This window comes from Oreochromis aureus, linkage group 22 (genome assembly GCF_013358895.1).
Source record: "Oreochromis aureus strain Israel breed Guangdong linkage group 22, ZZ_aureus, whole genome shotgun sequence".
Lineage (NCBI taxonomy): Eukaryota > Metazoa > Chordata > Actinopteri > Cichliformes > Cichlidae > Oreochromis > Oreochromis aureus.
The window spans coordinates 26888282-26909735 of record NC_052962.1 but is presented as its reverse complement, the minus strand read 5'-3'; the positions used below and the strand labels follow the sequence as shown (position 1 = coordinate 26909735).

The window sequence follows — 21454 nt, the reverse complement described above, 5'->3', positions numbered from 1 at the left end:
TCTCTTAACAAGTCAGAAAATATATAATTTTCTTGAAAACACGTGAAATTGTCACACAGAGCCAGACAAGTAGCTAGACACCTACCATAAATTTGTATATACAGTGCACCAGCCACTTTATTTGGTACACTTTTGCACTCTGGTCTTCAGAACTGCGTTAATTCTTTGTGGCACAGGTTCAGCAAGGTGCTGGAAACATTCCTCAGAGATTCTCATCCATATTGACACGATAGCATCACACAGTTGCTGCAGATTTGTCAGCTGTGCATCCACAATATGACTCTGCCATTGCACCACATCCCAAAGGTGCCCTATCTGATTGAGATCTGGTGACTGTGGAGGCCATTTGAGTAAGTGAAGTATGGCATGATTTTAGCTTTGAGACATGGCATAAAGCTGGAAGCAGCCATAAAAAGAGATGGGTATACTGTGGTCATAAGGAAAGAAAATAGTTAAAACACATATGACAGAGGCTATTTGCTCAGAGAAGGTGGACAAGAAAGTGATTACACTAGAGCAATGATGTCAGCAGTGAGTTTGACAGCTTGGGAAAGAGGAAGTGATGTAAAGAATAGACAATCAGCCCAAACACCCAGGAATTCAGGCAGATGAGTTAATACAGATTTTCCTTAACTTACACTTAAGCTTCATTTGAACAGGTGTACATAACAAAGTGGCCAGTGAGTTTATTTAGACTGTCTCCCATATATATTTGGAGTTGTATAAATGAAAAAAATGCATAAAATAATGGTAAACAACCACTTGTTTACCATTTTTTCCTTTTTCATGACCTCTGTGTTTATCTACCACAATAAGAAAGAAGTAGCTTCAATTCAAAAGCAAAATTCTCCACCTTTCTGTTTGGCTGCTTTTCCATTTCACAGTCATGAATGACATCGTTGGGACCATGTTCAGTAAAGCTTTCATGGATGAACTTCTCAAACCTCAGCAGCTGTATTCTCACAGGACAATGAAAACGGTGCTAACTCGGTTAGCACACGCCTCCATCATGAGACTGAACCCGGCCAGCATGGACAGGGTAAATACCAAATACCAGGAACGGGAGCATTAGATTATAAACAGCAAGTGAACTGAGAAACGTTTTAAAGTAAAAATCTTCCCCTTGTTCACAATGAAAGTTTTTCCCTTTACTGGGAAAAAATGCCAGGAAAAACAGAGTTGATTCGTTGATCTCAAACCTTTGACTCAATCCTTGAAATTCAGAAATAAGCTTCCATGGTTTATTCATTACCTCTCCCTATAATGCAGGACTGTCAAACCTGCACCCATAAAATTTACTTCACTTAATGGAGCAATGATTTTATACACATCCCGAGTCATTAGGGACTTATAGTCATGTGAAAAAGAAAGCAGTCCTGTAAAACCTTCCTGCTTCCATAGGGAATACTGTATGTAGCAGCCAGGTGCTGCTAATCAAATGCATTTCATAAACTTAATGTGAGCAACTATGTCCACTTCTCAAGTCTAACAAAATGCATTTGGAAAACAACATTTTGCAGGTCAGCACCATTCAGGTGTGTGTTAACACAATGCCACAATCTTCTCAGGATGAGATGTCCCAGCAAATTCACTCAAATGTCAGACTGTGCAGAAAACCCAGGAGCTACATCTCAGACTTTACAGGCAACAATTGGCATGTTAAATTTTAAAGTTCACGACAGCACAACTAGAAAAAGACTGAACAAGTGGTTTGTTTATAAGAGTTGCCCAAACAAAGCGTCTTCTCTATAAATCATTCATGGCAGCACAGCACAGGTTTGCAAAGTTGTATCTGAATAAACCACAAGGCTTTTGGAAAGTGTCCTTACGAATGAGGCCAAAGTGGAGATGTTTGGGTAAAATGCACAGCAACACATTTGGGGAAAGCCAAACGCAGCATACCAGCAAAACACCTGACATCAACTGTTAAGCACGGTGGTGGACAGGTAATCGTTTGGGCTTGACCTGGACAGCTTGCAGTCATTAGGTCAACCACAAACTCCTCTGTATACCAAAGTATTCTAGAATAAAATGTGAAGCCATCTGTCCATTAGCTAAAGCTTGGCTGAAATTTGGTCATAAAACAGAACGATGATTCCAAGAACAGCAGCAAATCTGCAAAAGAAAAGAATCAAAATGTTGCAGTGGTCCAGTCAAAGTCTAAATGTCATGTGACTGAACTGCTGTGCACAAGCAAATTCCCACAATCCTTACTGAGCTGAAGCAACACTGTAAAGTAGAGTGGGCTGAAATTTCTCCACAACGATGTGAGAGACTGATGAAGTCAAGCAGTTATTACTTCTAAAGGTAGTTCAACGAGCAAATGAATCGTGGGTTGTAGTTAGTTTCTCACAGGACTGTAACTCAACATATATTTTATAATTGTATTATTTGTTTCTGATAGTTCTTAATTTTTATTGAGGGTCAGATGATTTTTTACTTTTTACTTTGTTGATTTGTCTTATAATTTCTTTGTTATTATTTTAGCTTTTAATGTTATTGTTTTAATTGCATCTTACTCTGTCATATTAGTCATGTGAAGCAGTTTGAAGTGCACTAACCTCACAGAAAGTCCCACACAAATTGCTTTCTCTCAGATATTGATTGATAATTGATTTGCAGATTGTTCTGGTATCTTATTAATACATAACATGACATGAAATTTAAACATTTTACAGCTCTGTTAATTTTTTAAGGTGTAGATTTGTGTTTTTTTTTTCTTGTAGCTTTATGAGCTAATGGTCATGGCTTTCAAATATCAAGTCTTCCTTTGTCTGCGGCCAAAAGACCTGCTGCTCATCTCATACAATCACATGGACACCATCAGGGAATTCGTGAAAGACACTCCCATGGTCGTGAACCAAGTGGATGAGACACACAGGAAAATCATTGAGGTATGACTCAGGTAACTGAAGTTATGTAAACCTTGTATTTATAAGGTGCAAGCATCCTCTGCACCCATCGTCTCTCTTTGATGTAGGCATACTCGTCTTTATCAGAGGGTGAACTCCAGCTTCTCAGACAGACGCTCCTCATATTTTTTCAAGACATGCACGTTCGTGTGAGTCCCCTGCTTGAAATCCTCCTCAAACATATTAATATCAAACAAAACATTTCATTTTTCTGCTAGTGATTTCAATTAATGCTCTCTCTTTTTTTTAAGGTGTCACTTTTCCTAAAAAATCAGATCCAAAATCCCAACGGACGGTTCGCCCTGATGACCTCAGGCCCAGTGCCTCATGGGACTGATGTTCCTGGGCTTATTAGGTATGTAGGTTACAGTGTGTGCACATACTTTACATATAGTTTTAAAATGAATTTCAAGGGATCCATAAATGTAAATCAAAAATGTAAATCAAAAATATGTCCTCAGTCATATCTGTTACTGTTAATGTAATAGAGCGTTTTATGCAAAGTAATAAAGGTCTGCTATGCAGCAGCGTGTCTGATAGTAAGCGCTCAGACGTGCCCGCTTTAAGCAGAAATACATTTTGTATACATGCAAAACTTCTTCAGTTGTAAGATTTCTGGGGGGATTTTTGCACGTGCTGCCTATTTCAAATGTATCCACAACATCCACAAGGGTATCAGATCTGCGCTTTGGCCCATATGTGTCTTGAGTGTGCCAAAGTGACCATATCAAAAGACTTCAAAGCAGCCATTTCAAAAGTCTTTCACTAATTTCTTTGGATTATTTTGTTTACAATGAAAAATAAGCACAAAAAAGACCAAAATATAACCTTTGTTTGTCTTTGTTGAATCAGAAAAGCACCTCCTGTCACTGTACCACGTGTCCCTTTACTTCTACAATGTAATATTTTTACATGAGTGCTGATTAAAAGCATGTGCTGTATGCATCATTCATGCAAACTAATACACACTTTATTAATGTCTTTAGACAGTCTGCCATTGTTTGTCAGATTCTCAGTGTCTTTATCACATATTTGCTTCTAATTCAAGTTTAGACATTATAAGCAGAATGAATTTCTACTGTCAATGTTTATACACTGAGCCTGGTTTCACATCTGCCACTTCATTAACGGCACTAGATGTGGCCTGGTGGTCTGATGCAACTCTGAAGTCACCGCCAAAAGGCTGACCTATCCCAACTTTCAATTTTCTTAAAAAAATGTGTCCACAATCCAGAGTGTCGCCATCTGTTTCCTGTTTTCAAAGGATATTTGACTGTCGCGGCAGAGAAGTGAGACGAAGGGAGTTCCCCTCTGGAGGGAGTTACACCAGCTCCATCAGAGAGGGGTCTTTCGAGCTGCATGGAAACAGAGTGATCAGACTGGGCATGAACATGTATGTAAATATGCTGCTGGACACTAGATGGTGAACACACACACTGATGAACCTGTGGGTGACACTGCTGTGTTTCGTGACTTAAAGGTACACTGTGGACCATCCAGAGGAGACACACACGTCCAGGGCTCCCTCTGTAAAGGTAATAACATGTCAGGGAGGTCACGGATTTTATTTTACAGTTATGGTTGGTGATATATAAAATATAACTTAATATTTTCCTGAACTACACCTGAGCTCTTGCTGTCGTGAAACCATGAAATGATGTTTAAGCAATAATAGCGAATCATATCATATGGAGTTTTTTTCCTACAAGGTGATATTTACCTTTGATAGTGGTGTTTAAAGGATGCTCAGGTGGCGCCAAGGGGCTCAAAGTGTGCTGAGAAAAATATCCACCTCACGGTTGCACCACTTTCACACACACACTTTTCCACTAGTATCTAGTACTGTCCGCTAACCTGATGCTTCCTAGTGTTTTTTGGAGACAGAAGTGACCATTTTTGGATCAGATGGTGGGGCAGCAAGTTAGCTAAGGTTATCTAGCTGCAGCAATAAACCCAAAAAACAGACATATACGTGATATATTAATATATTATTATATATTATTTACACCAAAGGAACCCAACATACATTTGTTATGGAGTGGGAAACTGTCCATGTGCCTCCAAATCACTTTTTATACCAGGCTGTGAACATGCATTTAAATGCTGTAAATTTGGATATTTTTTAATGGAGGTCTGCAGGGATTCACTCATTTTTGCAGCTTGCCTCAAGTGGCCACTCAAGGAACTTTAGTTTGTTTTGTATTTCTGTGTTGGCTTTGTATATTAGCTCCAGAAATTCTTGCTTGCCTGGACATTGATGCACAGTAAATGCTGGTAAATGCTGTTATGGCAGTGGCCCGTTCCCTGTGGTTTGCACATGCAGTTCTTTATTGACACACTTTTTGCAAATACACTTAAACTCACCTCACTTGCCCCGCTGTTCAAAACGTCTCACTGCTGTAGGCTCATCATTGTGTGTCTGTCTACAGCCTCACACCTTCTATAAAAGAAGAGCTTAATTGGGTGTGTAAGACAGGTGTGCCCAAACCACACTACTGGGGTTTCCTGGCTTCTACAGCTGAGCCAGGAAACCACACCTCAGTGCTACTGTTGTACAAAGAGAAGATGGCAATCAGATTAATGAAGTGTCAAAAATAATAAATAATAGTGTTTCTCAGTAACTGTGAATGTTTGTGTCTGTTTATATTATCACCATGTCAACATTAAACGGCTGGTTAGACAGCGTAATGTTTAATTAGTCAATATTAACATTAATAATGTTTGAAACCTTGCTAAGTTGTAATAGAGCATTTTATGCAAAGTAATAAAGCTCAGCTATGCAGCACCACTAGCGCATTTATCCTTCCCCTGATAGTAAGAGCTCAGATGTGCCCCCTTAAGCAGAAATACATCTTGTATACATGCAAAACTTCTTCAGTTTTGCATGTATACTTGTATACAAGTATACATGAAAAAGTATTTGCTCCTTTCCTGAACCATTATCCACAAATAGAGAAAACTTGGAACAGTTGTGAAACTTCCCAGGAGCGCATTAATTGCAAAAGGACTCCAGAACCACATCTAAAGAACTGCAGGGCTCGCTTGTTTCAGAGTGGACCAAACTGGCATCCATGAGAGAAAAAAAAAACGCTGACCAAAAAGAACACGCAGGCTCTTCTCACATTTGCCAAAAACATCTTGATAATGAGAAAGAAGCTGAAATTTTTTTAAGGTTTGCATGCCGTTACATCTGGTGTAAAACTAACAGCATTTTATTAAAAGGAACATCATGCCAACAGTCAGACATGGTGGTGGTAGCGTGATGGTCTGAGGGAGCTTTGCTGGATGATTTGCCAAAACTGATGGAACCATGAATTCTGATTTCTACAAAAAAAAACCTGAAGGAGACTCTCCAGCTATCATTTCTTGCCCTGAACCTTAAACAGGCTGTTCTTTCTTGAAAATCCTCCAGTTCGGCTGAATTAAAAACATCTCTGTAAGGAGGAAGATTGGGCCAAAATTCCTCCACAGGGATGTGAAAGAGTCATTTTCAATCAAACGCTTGATTGTAGTTCTTGCTGCCAACAGAGGTGCCACCAGTTATTGGGTTTAGGGGGAATTTTCAGAGGGCCAGGTAGCATTGGAGAATGTTTTTCCATTAATAAATTATATAATTTAAAAACTGCATCTTGTATTTAGTCTGGTTCTCTTTCTCTATTATTAAAATTTGTTTGATGACCTGAAACATATAAGTATAGTAATTATAAAAAAAGATCAGAAAGGGGGGAAATACTTTTTTCACAGCTCTGTTATAACCTGCCTCTGCACCTCCATCGTGCTGCAGACAGACGGCTCTTCCAACCCGCTGGCAAAGGAGGAGCTGAACCTGCTGGCTCGTCTAATGGGCAGCATGAAGACGGAGAACAAGCCCAAAGACGAATCGGGTTTTCGAATCAACCTGTTTAACACAGACGAAGAGGAGGAGGAAGCGTGGGTGTTCTTCTTTTCTATTTTCATTCCCTGTTGTTACATTAACATAAATTCCCTCATCAAGGCCTTTTTATCTTGTTTCACAGAGGAGCGTCAGCTAGTGCTGAAGAATCCTTGTATGGAGTGATAAATATTCAAGCGATGCAGGTACAATCATGCAGACTGTGCTGGGGTATTTCAGTGAACTAAAACTAAACCACAGTCAAGAAAACAGTTTAGTTTGACTTAAAAAAAGGCAACTGCTGAGCACATGAACAAACCTAACAATATAAACAGAAAATCTGGCAAAAAAAAGTGTGTTAGTGTGAGTGTCTGGCTACTCTCTGGACTGTTGTTATGACTGCCATGTCTCTCTTAAAACATCTGTGATGAACTTAATCCAAGTTTTTGGTTCAGGATGAGCAGGCGGCATTGGAGTTGGCTCGCATCGCTGGACAGTTTGCAGAAGAAAAAGAAGAGAAACCTGAAAAACCCAGCAACAACAAGGGAGAAGAGCTCCTGGCCATGATGGACGACCTCTGACTCATTTATTCAGTCTGTGGTTGTATGATGATCGGATGGTTAATCTCCACTGTGAGCTGGAGATGGAGTATTCAATGAAACAGATGCAAGAACTCAACATTATAACACAGACACAATAGACAGAAACTGCTTTCTATGTTTATAATGCAGCTGAACTGACTTGGATGTTAAACTGTAACACCTGCTGTGTTTGAGGTTTTATTTTCTTTTTAACAATTTAATGTTAAATAAAAGTATTTATTTATATTGAAATGATTAGGCTGGCTCGTGTTTACATGCTGTAAAACAAAATGAGTTGCAAATGTTGCTGGGAAGAAATTAAATGAAAAGGATTGATCAAATTTTTAAATAAGACATCTAATTGGACACGACCTTGGACTCATATTTATGTGATTTTTGAGAGGAACAAGTACTAATTTAAATAACCTATAAATTATTATTTGGATAATGAAAATAAATGTTCATTGAGACGATTTCGTTTCTGCAGCAGCAACCTGTAGGGGGTGCTGTTGTCTTGGCTTTGTAAGAAAAGAACAATCTCATGAAGGTTTCTTTGATTCGGAGCCTTTGCTCTTTGTTTATCCGGCTTTTTATTTATTTATTTATTTATTTATTTTTTAATACTTATATTTTAAATATGACAACTAGTACTGTATAAATCCAATAAGGTGCAGTGAATTACCAAAAGGGAACAGAGCAGTGAGTATAAACGTTCATGTTGGCATAAGATCATTGAGCATCATCCTTTCAGCAAGGTGTACTATTAAATAAAAGAGTCATACACGCATACAATGGCAATGGTGGGGAAAACAGTTTAGAATATCGTATGATTTTTCCTTTAAGTAGTTTTGAAGATTTTATGTATAACTTGAATTTATCCAAAAACAAAACAAACAAAAACACCAATTTAAACACATTTAAGATTAACATGTTTAATGTATTTGTTTTGTGTGGGTTTATATGGGGAATTTTATGATGTTCTAAATCTGTCAGTAGAATTTTCGCTTAATTAATAAAATTTTACACTCCAGCGAGCAAATTTATTAATATATACTTTGCTGAAAAAAATCCAGCATATATGTGAAAAATAATGTTGCTGTGATGACGCAGGGAAACCTGTTGTCGGGTTCCTCATTTATGTCCTGGATTACAGTGCATTAAAGGTAGTTGTGAATAAAGTTTTTTTTTTGTTTTTTTTTAAAGGTTGACGCAAAGACGATGGTGAAACGTCATCACGTCGCTGCTCCTCCGTCGGGTTTTTGTGGGAAAACGAACGTGTTGACATGTTTTGAGAGGTTTCAGCAGGCCGGTGTTTCGTTTCCACATAAAAACTGTGTTTAAATAATTCAGGTAAATGTTACAGACAACAGCGGAGGGAGAGGCTTTGATTTACACTCATGTTTTACGCATTTTGGAGCTTTATTTAGTCGCTGCTAAAGCTAAGGAAACGCTAAAAAAGAAAAGCTAACAGAGAAGACTAACTTTAAGCCTTCAGACACAAACGTAAGCGTCATGTTACACGTGTTTTTAGGTTTTCTGTAGGTTAAGTTAAAGTTAAGATTACACTGCACTATATGACACTATATCTTCTGTATTATCATTTGTATTCGGTTGTAATGTGCATATTCTGGGGTTAATTTGAAAGCCAAACATGAAAGTGTTTTTGGACCATTAAAGAAAATGCGGTAAAGAGGTATGATAGTCACAAGAAGCAAAACAGACTACGTGTGTCTGAATGAGAAGCTGATGTGACAGTGAGGCAGGAGGGGGCTGACGTGGGTTGGATATGTGCAGAGGAGGGATGGTGGCTATATTGGACAAAGGATGCTGAATATGGAGCTGCCAGGCAGGCGGAAAAGTGGAAGACCTCAAAGGATTCATGTGGTGAAGGAGGACATGCTGATAGTTGGTGGTGACAGGGATAGGATTAGATGAAGGCAGGTTAGCAGTGATAGTGAGCTGCTGAAAAAAAGGAGAAGTAGTAGTTGTTTTGACAATTAGGATTACCATTAATTGTCTTTACGTCAGGTTAGCTCGTATTGATCCCGATTTTTAATAAGTGACAGAGGGATAAAATTATTTTGTTTTTTCCTCAGAACTTGTAACAGTTTCCAGAGTTACATTGGATCATCTCTCCAGCAGATAAAGAAAATAAGACTGGAAACATTTAATCTCACTTCATTCTTTTTATGTGTTTTTTTTGTGAGCTCCATTTAAAAAAATGCAGTAAGAAAGTATCTAAGACAGCCTTTTTGTGGTCCCTACATTGCAGTTTCAGTAGAGCCCCATTAACCGCCTAAGAGGCTCTAACGTCAATGCAGTGAGATTGTCTGGGCATGCTGCTCTTTTCCGAAGTCCTTAGAAATTCTTCTTCCTTGACCTTATTTTCAATCAGAGAAGTGATTAAGAAAAGATGGAGGGAGGGAATTTTTTTTAACAATTTGACCACAGCCTCTGAGTCGTCTGACCTTTATTAAATCCAGGTTTGGTTTGTGACAGATGAGATAAATCGCATTTAAGCTGTGCAGGACATTTTCTATTTGACATGTTCCTGTGTTTTCTCATTTTCGGATTCTAATATTCTGTCCACAAAGTGTGCAAGTTTTTGCTCATTTTTGCTTTATTGCTTCAAGGTCAGAATCAGTAAACCACAGAAACAAGTCTCAGGTACCAACACTGTATGACAGACTCTAATCCAAAGTTATCAATCTTTTGCTTTTCTGCAGGTGTCTATGGATCCTATGGAGTCCAAGGGGGCTGAGTCTCAGCCATCCAGCGTGGGGCCGGTTGAGGTGGTGAACTCTATTCGGGAGCGAACAATCACAGAGAACAGCATGGTGATCCTCCTGCAGGGCCTTCAGGGAGAGGTGACCACGGTGGACCTGAGGAACGAGAGCACAGCGCGTGGACGCGTGGTCAACGTAGATGCCTTCATGAACATACGCCTAGAGGACGTGTTGTACCGGGACCGGCGGGGTCAGCTCACACAGCTGCAGGACCTATTCATCACTGGCAGGAACATCCGCTATGTCCACATCCCCGACCATATGGACATAATGAAGACCATAGAGAGCCAGCTGGCCAAGATTCACCGCGTACGCAACTTCGGCAGTGAAGGCGGAGGCAGGAAAGAGTTTGCCAAGAAAACAAAATGACTTTTTTTTTTTTTTAAATTTGGAAAAGACGCTGCTTGTGTAAGGTTCAGAGATTAGAGGACAAACACCAGTCTAGACCAGTAGTTTACATCTTGAGGGCCCACAAAGTGACTCCATGGAGAAGAACAGGGAGAGAGATCTCAGGTACAGTAAGACATAGTTACAGTCCTCCTTTTCGTTGTAAAATACTGGAAACTGTCTTTAGTGCTATAAAAACTGAACTGCTTTGAACCTGGGATGAAAGGCCACAATCTGGGTTTGATTTCTTGTAAGGATCACAAACTCGAAAGGCTGGAGTATTTGGAGGCTGATATCAGTAAATTGTTTAAATGTTTAAAAATAAAACTCCACAGACTGATTTTTTTCCTACGTAAACACTGTAACAATTCTTTTTAATACATTGCGGATTATTTCTTGGATTAATTGATGCATTTTCCTTGAATCAACTCAAAGAAGCTCTTTGTTATGTCTTTTTTTTTATCTCAACCAAACTATTTTGGGGGATTTTTAAATGGGACATGATGAAAATGGCAAAAAAAACAAACATCAAATCCATCTGAGAATAAAGTGAAATCTTTTTGAATATAATTATAACAACTAAGGTATAGATCCTCTTTTGCACAAAGGGTTTAACTTAAACGACGCCACAGCTTCTCTCATATTTTGCTGACTTAGAAACGGTGAAGAGTCCTTATCTCTTAAGCATAGAGAATACCATAAAGCAGTCACTTTTTGTGCCTTTTAAGGTGCACCTCCTCATATTTGTACTAAATAGCAAAAATACAGAATATCATACATTTCTCCTAATTTTTATAGTATTTTCTACACCTCATTTGCAGAATCTGGACACCTACATTTTTTGGTGTGTTCCCACTTTATTGTGACACTTTCCTGCAGCCTAACAACAATCTTCCTGTCTCTGGTTCTGAGCGTAGACTGTATATAGAAGGTGGATGTAGCTATTATAACACCAGTGAGGTACAGCTGCCTGTGACACACCTGTCAATGCAAGCAGCCATGCTTTTAACTCACTAGACGGATCAGCTAAAACAAAGGTCACTTCCACACTGTTGTTATAAAGGAGGAAATTTAAACATGGGGGTGTTATGAGATTTGACTCACTTTTGGAGCAACTAGAGGCTCCATTTTTCCACTGCCAGAGGTTGCAGCTTGTTTATTTTGGCCGCCTACTTCTTTTTTTTAAGTAGGTTTCCCTTTAGCGGGATTTAAGCATTAGTTAACTTCTCCCACAGTTGTGGTTTGCTCCCCACAACAAAATGACTCAACTTATTAGCCTCCTCACTGTCATTCTGAGCCTTTTGATGTGTCACTCTCTAATAACTCCCTCCAGCCAGCAACTTAATTAACTATCCAGTCATAACTTTTGTGCTATTGCATTATTAAAGATCTCTTTTGTCTCTCTTTTCATTAACATTTTAATTTAGTTGTAAAAATACTTTGAGGGACTCGTCTTTTCTTACCAAATTATTCCCAAAGTTAATCTCTCTGCTCCAGCTCGGTTTTATGAGAATTGAATGGCTCATATTGCAGCTGACACTGAATGCGGTTGTGGTGTGAGGGTCAGTGTATTTACTGGTGAATGGCGAGCATCACAAAGCCCATCTTTCTGTGTGTTTAAAAAAACAGCCCTAAGTTAATCACTGCCTGTATGCAGGAAAACATTAGTCACTGGTGGGGAAAAACAAGTCGACCTGTTTCCAACGCTCCACAAACATCTCTGCATCAGCGAGCAAGTCGCTCTCAGTCACAACAGTGACATCCACTCTTGTTTTTTAGCCAGTGGAGACGAGTGCTGCGGGTGAAAGGAAGGGAGTGTTTTGCTTTGTGTTCTCCCCGTGTGCAGTTGCGATCGGGAATCTGGGGAATTTGCAAAGTGCTATGTTATTCCTACACAGCATCAGGAAGAGGACAGCCCTGACATAACACAGGCAGCTGGAGCAGATAAACCCCACACTGTGGACAAAAAGGGTGGAGGTTCACCAGCCGTTACTGAGTGCATTAAATTAGGAGGAATATGCACGCAGGAATGTCCCTCAGCAGTTGGATCATTGTTTTGGGCTATGGCCTCAGAGTGCTTTTAGGGACATATTTTTCTCTTGACCAACCTTGAGTGTTTGAATGACAGCAACCACATAATAACCGCTTATTGTTGTGCTAAAAACACCAGTGAGTGCCACATCAACACTCACTAGACTCAGAATAGTACTTTACAACCGCATAAACAGGTCTTTTGCAATACTTAAGAGTCTGGGTTAGTGTTACAGGAAAAAGCACCAGTATAAATAAGAAAGAAAAGCCCTGCTTTCATCGCTGTAGTCAGTCTGTAGAATTATATGCTCATACATTTAGAAATTAAAGGGGGGCTGTGTTGGTTTTTGTTATTTTCTGTCGTACATACTGTTAAAATGATGAATGCGCTCATATCCAGTTCTGTGCAATTAATCATATTTTGGCTTCCGCTGAGGTCTAAATTCACTCCCAGCAGGCCACAGAGTCAGGTTCACTTCAGTTCACTTGAATTAATTTAGTTTTTTCAGTTGAATTGAATGGAAAAATATAGACTTGCCTTTTTGACAAAGCTCTCAGTCACACAGGCCTATAGACCAGTTGGCAACCCCCTTGCAGTCTCCAGTCGCTAAGAAGAAATGTGTGTATTCCCCTGACCAGTGGTTGAGTATTAGTTGGTTTGAAAATGGTTGCCAACAGGGTGCTGAACCAAAGACCTGCCTGTGATTGCTTTTTGTTGCTAGTAGGTTGCTGTGGTTGCCTGTAGTTTGTATGGAAGATGCCAACTTGTCTGCAAACATTCACAGAGTTGTAACGAAACTTGGAAAAGTGCAACACAAACTTGACCTTCAGAGCAAAATAGTGCTTTACTTTTACTTTGAAGGTTAACGTTCTCCATTTCCGGTTTGCATCGCACCTTTTCAAGTTTCACTGCTGCTGTGCGAGTAGTTGGTGAGTGGTTGCGGATGAGTTGGTGTCTTCCATGAAACCGCTAGCAACCTATTGCAAGGAATTTCCATTTGACCTAACAACTGTAGGCAATCAATTGCCAACCAGTTGTGGAATCCTTATTTTTCCCTAGCAACCAGTGGTTTCCAAGGGTCTCCAAGCCTGTATGGTTTTGCTAAAATCAAGCAGTGAAAGTGAAATGAGTTTTTAAATGTAATAAAAGACAGAGGAGATTATTTTTGACACACAAATTGACGACCATAGTCCCATGGTTATTCATAAGCATTCAATTACTCAAGTCCAGCACTACAAAAATCTTAATGACCATATAGTTTCCATAAAACTTGATAACCTGGCATGTACTTATGTTGATTGGGTGTTCTAGACTGCTGGACTGAGTTCAAAGGTGCAAACTAGACTGGTTTAAGAACTATTTTGCTCTTTTGATCAGTTATATTAACAATGTGTTGGCTGTGTGACACTGCAGTGTAGCTAAAATCCACTATGAGCACCTCCTGTTTCGGTTGTTTGATAGGTTTTAAAATGTGTATCTCCTGGTGTCGTGTGGAAAACTCCAGCTTTGTAAAGTCCACGTCAGATTTCCCCATAAAGTATCAATCTATTCATCGGTCTCCTCTCCTGCTTCACAAACCTCACTCTGAGCTCTTTTTACTCCCCTCCAGGCTCAGATTAAAACACAAAGAGCCCAGTTAATCCGGGAGCCCCCACAGCAGCGTGCCCCCATGCCCACAGCAGTCACCTAGCTATTTCCTGTTCCACCCTCCTGGCTTAACTGTGAACAGACCTCAGTGTTGGGCATCCAGCAGGAGAGAGATCACCTCCCTCTGGTCAGGAGTGCGTGGGTCATACCTGGAGAGGATAGAATAGCTAAAATAAAAGACTTCAGCACAGTTTGGAATTTTTATTTTGGAGTTAGATGGCAGTGAAGCATGCATGGCTTTCACTTCTCTCAGGAAAAGGAAAGACCTCCTCCAAAACACAAGTGTGGACCACTGCTGGCTGGTCCTCCTCCCTCTGAGGGATGGGAGGGAGTGAACCACAGTGGAGGGCTGCTCGCTCTTCAGCCCAGCAGCGTCTGCTCAGCTGTCACGTACGCCGAGTGACCCACAACCTCTCGCTGCTGCTTTTTTGCCCGAGAGAAGATGGGAGTCTTATCTAAGTGACCAGCTTCAAACGTGGATCTGAATTCTTTGTTTCGCATTCGGAAGTTTTAAATTTGTCAACCTGTGCATGACTGAGGTGAGTGACCTTTTTTTTTAACTTTATCTTTGCAGGGAAATTAGCTGTAAGATTTTTTTATTTTTTTATTACACCCCTTAACAAATATAAAGCTCTACTGTCATGCAACTCAGTAGTTTATTAGCATGGCCTCCAGTTTTTTTACAACACCACAGACAATTAAAGGTTTTTACAAGCTGAGCAGCTGCAACATGCCCAAAATTATAGCACAGTGAGTATGCTGTCACCCGGTCTGTCACACGTATTTTCCATCAGTCTTAATCACTCTCTTTAAATGTTTTTGACAGCAGCTCCACCTCATTTCTCATTTTTTTGACTACTGTTAAAAAGTGCTTTTTCCAGCAGTTTCAAGTTTCCTCATTGGATTTAAACAGGATTATCTAAGCAGGGTTTCACATAAACAGCTACAGCTGCCAGGCTATGCTTGCGTTTAGTTAGTTCAGCTGAGAGGTTGTTGGACTCGTCTGGAAATGTTAGGTGTTAAATCTGTCTGCCCAAGACTGCGGCTGCACAAAATGTGTCCCTCCCTCTGGTATTTGTGTGGTGCTTCGAGCTTGCCACAAACTGCCAGTCGTGAAGAAAAAAATATTTATACACAATTTCATTCTGTAATCGAGAAAACAGAACAAGAGACGCCTCTTTGAGTCATTTCTCTGTATAATTAAGTCTTAAAAATGTCGCCTTCTTAAAACAAATGAGAAAGTTCATGGAGGGGATTTTTTCCAAAAGTTTACAAAGTCTGATTGCTGCACTGAAATAAAGAAAAATTTACAATTAAAATGAAGCTAGGATAAAAGGTGTCTGCCCTAAAAATAACCTCATACATAAATTGTAAAACCCTAATTCTTTAATTTTTTTAGCCAAGTGAACAAATGCGATGTGTGTTGATTAGCAGACAGACAGTTTAAACGATGAAGGTTTAAAAGGTGATGCTAACACTAAAGTGCCTTAAACCTGCCTTCTTTTTCATGACCACCAGGGGGGAAACGTGTGGTTGGAAAAAGACTTCTAGCTCTACAGGTTAGAAGTCCTGAACAGCCCTTTGCAAACACTAAGTTTATGGCCTCAGTCACTCACTTCAGGTCATATTCAATATATAATTAAGTGAGTTTTTTTCCTTTAGTCTTCTCATGGTTACTTCCAAAATATGGACCTAACAAAAAGCCTATGAGTTTTTGCAGTCATTAACGTAGTGACTGGCCACATGACCACTTATTGTGGATTTGACTATGAAACCTCACGCTCACTGGCTAACAAGCTGTTGTACATAGCCTGGATAATCCTCCTCTCCGACTCTTAGAATGACCGGACGAACTTTTTTAGGTCTGTGAAGACATTTAGTCTCTTATCCAAGAGGCAAAACGTCTGATCGTAATGACCCACACCTTTTGTCACAAATTTGCTCACATGATCAATAGTGGGTCAACAACCCTCAGGACCACCTCCATGGGGACGCTCCTCCCTGTGCTCAAGACTCACACGACCTTGACGACTGAGAACCTAGAAATCCCAAAATTTACAAAATTAACTATTTTATTCTGTATGACCTGAAAATAGAAACATAAACTGAGCAGGAAGGTCTGCAATTTTTTTTTCACCCTAGACTTCTATACAACCAGAGTTGCCCTCTAGTGGTCCTCATGAGGAATGCGGGTGCGGGATGTTTTTTAATTAATTGTTTTATTTTGTGAGTCTTTGATTTTCTCTGTTTTTATTCCATAAATGGTAATCTAAAAGAATAGGTAAATAAAATAAAAAATAATATTATAATAATAATAATTTAAATAAATAAAAAATAAAGGATCACTCTTAAAAAATTAAGTTAATTCTAGTTTTTGTTCTAAGCGGTGCTTGGCAGCATAATGAAAAGTTGGAACAGCGTGGATCTGGATCATCCGGCCTCCTACAGTGTCATCTCACTTTCCCAGCGTTGATAGTGAAAGTCAGTTTGGGATTGTTGTTTGTGCTGTGGACTGCTTCAAGATGCAACGATAAAAATCAGATGATGAAAAGAACTTTTATCCCCACCGGAAAAATAAAAATAACTAAGCAGAGACTGAAGGAAATCCTCCCCCAATCCCCAGACAAATCGCACCCTGCTGTTGCATAACACATTATAACTGTTTCCTTGTGTTTATTTAAAATTTAAGTTAAAAAAATAAATAAAATGTAATCTTAATGTTAAATCTCTGTGCAGATGGAGTTATACTAACCCAGGGAATGAGCCTTCAAGTTACCTAAACTAAGATTTGCTTCATATTTTTGCCCACAGACACGTGAGTGTTGATCTTCTCATCCAGCTCTGTGAGAAAACACTTTATACTTCAGTGTTTTATGATTATTTCTTATAGGATGCAAACAAAAACAACTTAGAAAGAATAAGGTGATAGGTGCACTGTGATAAATGCTGCAGTCTTGATAAACTGTGTAAAAGTACAGGGTGTAAAGTCAGTCTTTAATCGTTTGAATTGAGCTAAGCTGAAAACTAAATTGCTCACTTATGTTGTTAAGGTCTGGGGGCAGCAAATTGAGAGTGCAGAAGTAGTCACGCTTCTTCTTTGATTAAATCCCAAACAGAAGGCAGCGTTGGTTGGGAAAGACCAGTTCCCATGAGTAAGTGGACCCCAAGCCAGCCACAAAGCAACTACAACTGTAATTTGCCCAAAAACAAATTAAAGAAAGCCTTTGAGAGCACACTGGGGCTGCCAAAAGTAGCTGGGATAAAAATCAGGGTGGGAGAGCGACCCAAACCCCCAGCAGCAGCGACTGGAACGGGGCACGGTTTGGTCCTCCCCGGAGAGAGAGCAGGAGAAAGAAAAACATTCGGCTCCCATGGAAATTGTTTTTGTAGTGACAGGGAATGTGAGGGGGTGGGAAGTATCAGTCATCATGTTTACGTCAAGCCTTACTGTAACCGTGGGAGCATCTGCGAGACGGGTCCGGAGCAAATCCATCTACTGCGGTCTAATGCAGCCCCTCGCTCTCTTAAAGGGTCGGTTCAGCCAAATAACAGAAGAATGCAGTCGCTCTGAGAAGCTTGTTTTGTATGGGAAATGTCAGGTCGTTTTGTGCTGACATCCGTGGCTGTCCTCAGGATAATATTTTTTTTTAAAAAAACATCGATTACTCTCTTGAATGATAATTAAATTTGCTAACAGTGAATTACTTGTTAAACATCTATAACAAGGAACAGAATGTCTCTCCCGGAGATTTAGGTGCCATTTTTCTTTTTCTTTTTGTAGGCATCCCTGAGGCTGTTTAACCCCCATTAAAACAATTAGTTTTAAGTTTTTGCAGCTGTGAGCAGCTTCTTTACTTCCTCAGTGCATTGCAAAGAGGGACAACAGAGTGTTTTCCATGTTTGTACTCTGTTTGTGTTCTCACGGGACACTTTAATTAATTCTTTGTGGCACAGATTCAATAAGGTGCTGGAAGATTTTGGTCCATACTGACATGACAGCATCACGCAGCTGCTGTAGATTTGTTGGTTGCACATCCATGATGAGAATCTCCTGTTCCACCACATCCCAAAGGTGCTGTGTTGGATCACAGTCTGCTGACTGTGGAGGTCATTCAAGTACAGGAAACTCACTGTCATGTTTGCAATGATATGAGTTTTGTGACATGGTGCATTGTCTTGCCGGAAGCAGCGATGAGAAGATGAGTGCATTGTGGTCACAAAGGGAAGGTGTCAAGGAAACATCCACCCCACCATTGCACCATGATACAAGCCAAGGTGGATCTGTGTCTTCTGCTGTTGTAGCCCAACTGCTTCAACATTCAGAGATACTCTTCTGCATACGTTGGTGTAACAAATGGTTATTTGAGTTACTGTTGCCTTCCTATCAGCTCGAAACACTCTGGCCTCCTTTGACCTCTGACATCAACAAGACATGTTGGCCACAGAGCTACTGCTCACTGCATACTTTCTCTTTTTCAGTTTCTGAGAAACTCAGACTAGTCTGGCACCAACAATGATGACACATTCCAAATCACTCAGATCACCATTATTCCACATTTTGATGCTCAGTTTGAACTTAAGCAGGTCATCTTGACCATTTAGATATATAATAGATATTTATGTTATAGAGCATTGAACAAGTGTAGTTAAAGAAGTGGCCAGTGAGTGTATATGACAGATTATAAACAAAAGAATATTAAGTCCAGTTTAATGACTTACTAAAATCTAACACCTGCCAAAAGATTATCACAAGCTAACAATAGAGAAATGCTCCTACTTTATATAAATACCAATTAAATAATGAAATAACTTTGTTGTTTGCAGGTATTAGGCTGTGAAACCTTGTGTGCAAAACAAACAAAACTATTCTCAGCTCCATTGTTTTGGGGAAGAGGCAGAAATTAGAAACTCACTGCTACATTTCTGTGAACCCGACCTTTTCATTTCCTGCCGGTCTTCCATCACGTGTGTGAGTTTCTTGGAGTGAACATGTGAAACCTGACATGCCACTTCTTTTGTGGGAAAAAAATAAAAACTGCAGAGCCGGAAAGGCGCCCCTCTCATAAATATAAACATCCCCATCGGTCTCAGCAGACCTCTCGCTGTCGTCCTCACTGCCCGGCCTGAGTGTCGTCAGAGGAACACAATGTCTCCTGACCTCTGACACCCATTTAGATCTGAAGAATGACTGGTGGTGCTTTGGAGGAATGCATTTTTTTTAGGATTTAAGCACATTTTTTTTTTTTTTTTTTTTTTGAGATGAACTCTGAAACTTTGAAAGCATTTGTTTTTTTCTTTTCTGACAGGATCTGCCTCGGGTTATCGAGGAGGTAAACGCGTAAAAGGAGATGGTGCATGTCTGAACCCACAGTGAACCAAGATGGAACCCATTAAGAGAGATATGGAGCTGCTGAGTAACAGCATGGCGACCTACGCTCACATCAAAGGTAAAATCTTAGCAGGGCTTTAAGTGTGGTTTCCAACATGGAGTTGGGGACAACCTCGAGGGATTATTAGATGAATCTATAAAACCACAGGCAGCTTGCTACACCACACTGTATGACTTTACGTAGGTTGTACATGAATATTTCATTCTAAGCTCCTACACGAGTAACTCTGCATGAGTTACAGTTCAAAGAAATCTTTATTTAACTTTATACTTTAAACTTCATTCTGATTGGCTGCCTCATGCAAACAGAAGGGTTTAACAACTAGTGGGTGGGGCCTTTGTGCTCACACCTAGAGCCATGAGGGTTTACTTTAATAACGCTCTGCCTGAGGCAACCATATTAGGGATATCCCTTCTTAGTGACATCACAAAGAGCCAAGAGTAGAAAATCTGGTGAAAATCAAGCGTTTAGAGTCTGAAATCTGAGTTTTTGGCTCACGGGGGTTACTTTAACATACACTGATCTGAATATTTGAAACTTTCGCTGTCTTTGATATGAGCATTCACCACTCTAATAGTATAGAGATGACAGAAAATAAAGAAAAGCTTAATAATTCCACTTTTTAATACTTTTATTTCAGTAAATTAGTTTTTCTTCCCTCTTCTTGTGCAGCCAATCCAGAGAGCTTTGCCCTCTACTTCATGATGGGCGTCTGCTTCGGGCTGTTCATGGCGCTGTGCCTCCTGGTGGCCGGCATCACTTGCAGGGCTCGGCGCCACAGAAAACCACCTCCGTCTCCATCGAGGAGACAGCTCAAGGAGTCCAGTGAAGAGGAGGAGGATGAGGAAGAAGAGGAGGAGAGTGTAGGAGAGGAGAGGGCAGTGGATACGGAGATCCCTAAAGTGACAGTGGGTCCTCTGAGTGACCGCAGCAGCCAGTCTAACGGCACTCTGAGGAGCCTGAACGTGTTCACCTCGGCCAAGGAGCTGGAGAAGGCTCGACGCCTGGAGGAGAGGGAGCGAATCGTCAGGGAGATCTGGAGGAACGGGCAGCCGGACATCCTGGTTACGGGGACCGGGACGATTGGACGAGTTCATTACCACTAAGAGAGACTTGGACTGAGCTTTTAAAAAAACTGCAAGGGACAACCAATGGAGAGAAACGTGCTTTGTATGGAGGCACAAAAGTGTCAAGATTAAAAATGGGCGCAAACTCCCCGCAACATTAAAAAAATATATTATGTTTACCGATTAAAGAGTTTGTAATAACGTAACTTTTATCGTGTGAAATGACTGAAATAAAATATAAATTTAGAAGAAAATCCACTCTACTCACAACTAAATACTAGTATTTTTAAAGTCCCTATATAAATTGCAGTATTACAAAAATAAATATGAATAATAAGAAAGAAAATATGTATGCAAGCAAACCATTTAAAAATTCATAAAAGTTATTTTTAATCAGCTTTTTTTTTTTTCATGATTTCTCAGTCAAGATGTAGTGGCATTATGAATGAAAAATTACAAATGTGAAGTAAAAAAAACAAACAAACGCATAGCAAATTATTTTAGAGGTTTTGGGTTACATGTTTCGTATCTCCTCATATAATTTTTTTATTTCATTATTTTAATTTATTATTATGGAAAATCGGACACTTCGGGCCTCCATAAATGTGGAATATCACAGATTTTATGCACAAGTGTTCGTCTTTTTGGAGGGGTTGGCTTCATGTGTATTCATCTTTGGAATGTGAATAATTAAAGTTAAACCACTTTTTAATAAACAAATGTTTATAGTCATGGTTTTCCAAAATGAAGAATAAACAATTTTTAAAAAGAAAGAAAGAAT

At 39.7% G+C, this 21454-nt stretch overlaps 3 protein-coding genes across 7 annotated transcripts in view; all 3 read left to right on the top strand.

The window, feature by feature from the left end:
• Positions 1-7576, top strand: part of oscp1a (organic solute carrier partner 1a) — a 42824-nt gene extending 35248 nt beyond the window's left edge. For 2 of the 4 annotated variants that reach the window (XM_039605433.1, XM_039605432.1), the window contains exons 2-10: positions 885-1039; positions 2727-2894; positions 2981-3061; positions 3164-3267; positions 4177-4305; positions 4393-4447; positions 6697-6842; positions 6929-6989; positions 7239-7576. In XM_039605433.1, the coding sequence (XP_039461367.1) occupies positions 887-1039; positions 2727-2894; positions 2981-3061; positions 3164-3267; positions 4177-4305; positions 4393-4447; positions 6697-6842; positions 6929-6989; positions 7239-7364 (1023 nt within the window). In that variant the 5' untranslated portion in view covers positions 885-886 and the 3' untranslated portion in view covers positions 7365-7576. Of the gene's footprint in view, positions 1-884; positions 1040-2726; positions 2906-2980; positions 3062-3163; positions 3268-4176; positions 4306-4392; positions 4448-6696; positions 6843-6928; positions 6990-7238 lie in introns of all 4 variants that reach the window. The other 2 variants (XM_039605434.1, XM_039605435.1) reach the window with 2 other exon arrangements.
• A 989-nt stretch (positions 7577-8565) lies between these two features.
• Positions 8566-10547, top strand: lsm10 (LSM10, U7 small nuclear RNA associated). 2 transcript variants are annotated; one of them, XM_031735823.2, is made up of 2 exons: positions 8566-8714; positions 10091-10547. In XM_031735823.2, the coding sequence occupies exon 2, from the start codon at positions 10097-10099 to the stop codon at positions 10517-10519; it is 423 nt and encodes a 140-aa protein (XP_031591683.2). In that variant the 5' UTR covers positions 8566-8714; positions 10091-10096; the 3' UTR covers positions 10520-10547. The 2 variants fall into 2 exon arrangements, with proteins under 2 accessions (XP_031591683.2, XP_031591684.2); XM_031735824.2 differs by lacking the exon at positions 8566-8714 and adding an exon at positions 8727-8867.
• Positions 10548-10553: 6 nt separating this feature from the next.
• Positions 10554-21389, top strand: eva1bb (eva-1 homolog Bb (C. elegans)). Its single transcript, XM_031735791.2, has 4 exons — positions 10554-10663; positions 14179-14755; positions 19523-19663; positions 20279-21389. Exons 3-4 carry the CDS (start codon positions 19597-19599, stop codon positions 20710-20712), a joined length of 501 nt encoding a protein of 166 aa, XP_031591651.1. The 5' UTR covers positions 10554-10663; positions 14179-14755; positions 19523-19596; the 3' UTR covers positions 20713-21389.
• Positions 21390-21454: the final 65 nt, after the last annotated feature.

Coding starts and splice junctions, on each gene's coding strand:
- lsm10 (XM_031735823.2), top strand. CDS start 10,097: ATGGATCCTATGGAGTCCAAGGGGGCTGAGTCTCAGCCATCCAGCGTG.
- eva1bb (XM_031735791.2), top strand. CDS start 19,597: ATGGAACCCATTAAGAGAGATATGGAGCTGCTGAGTAACAGCATGGCG. Junction 19,664..20,278: donor GACCTACGCTCACATCAAAG/GTAAAATCTTAG, acceptor CTTCTTGTGCAG/CCAATCCAGAGAGCTTTGCC.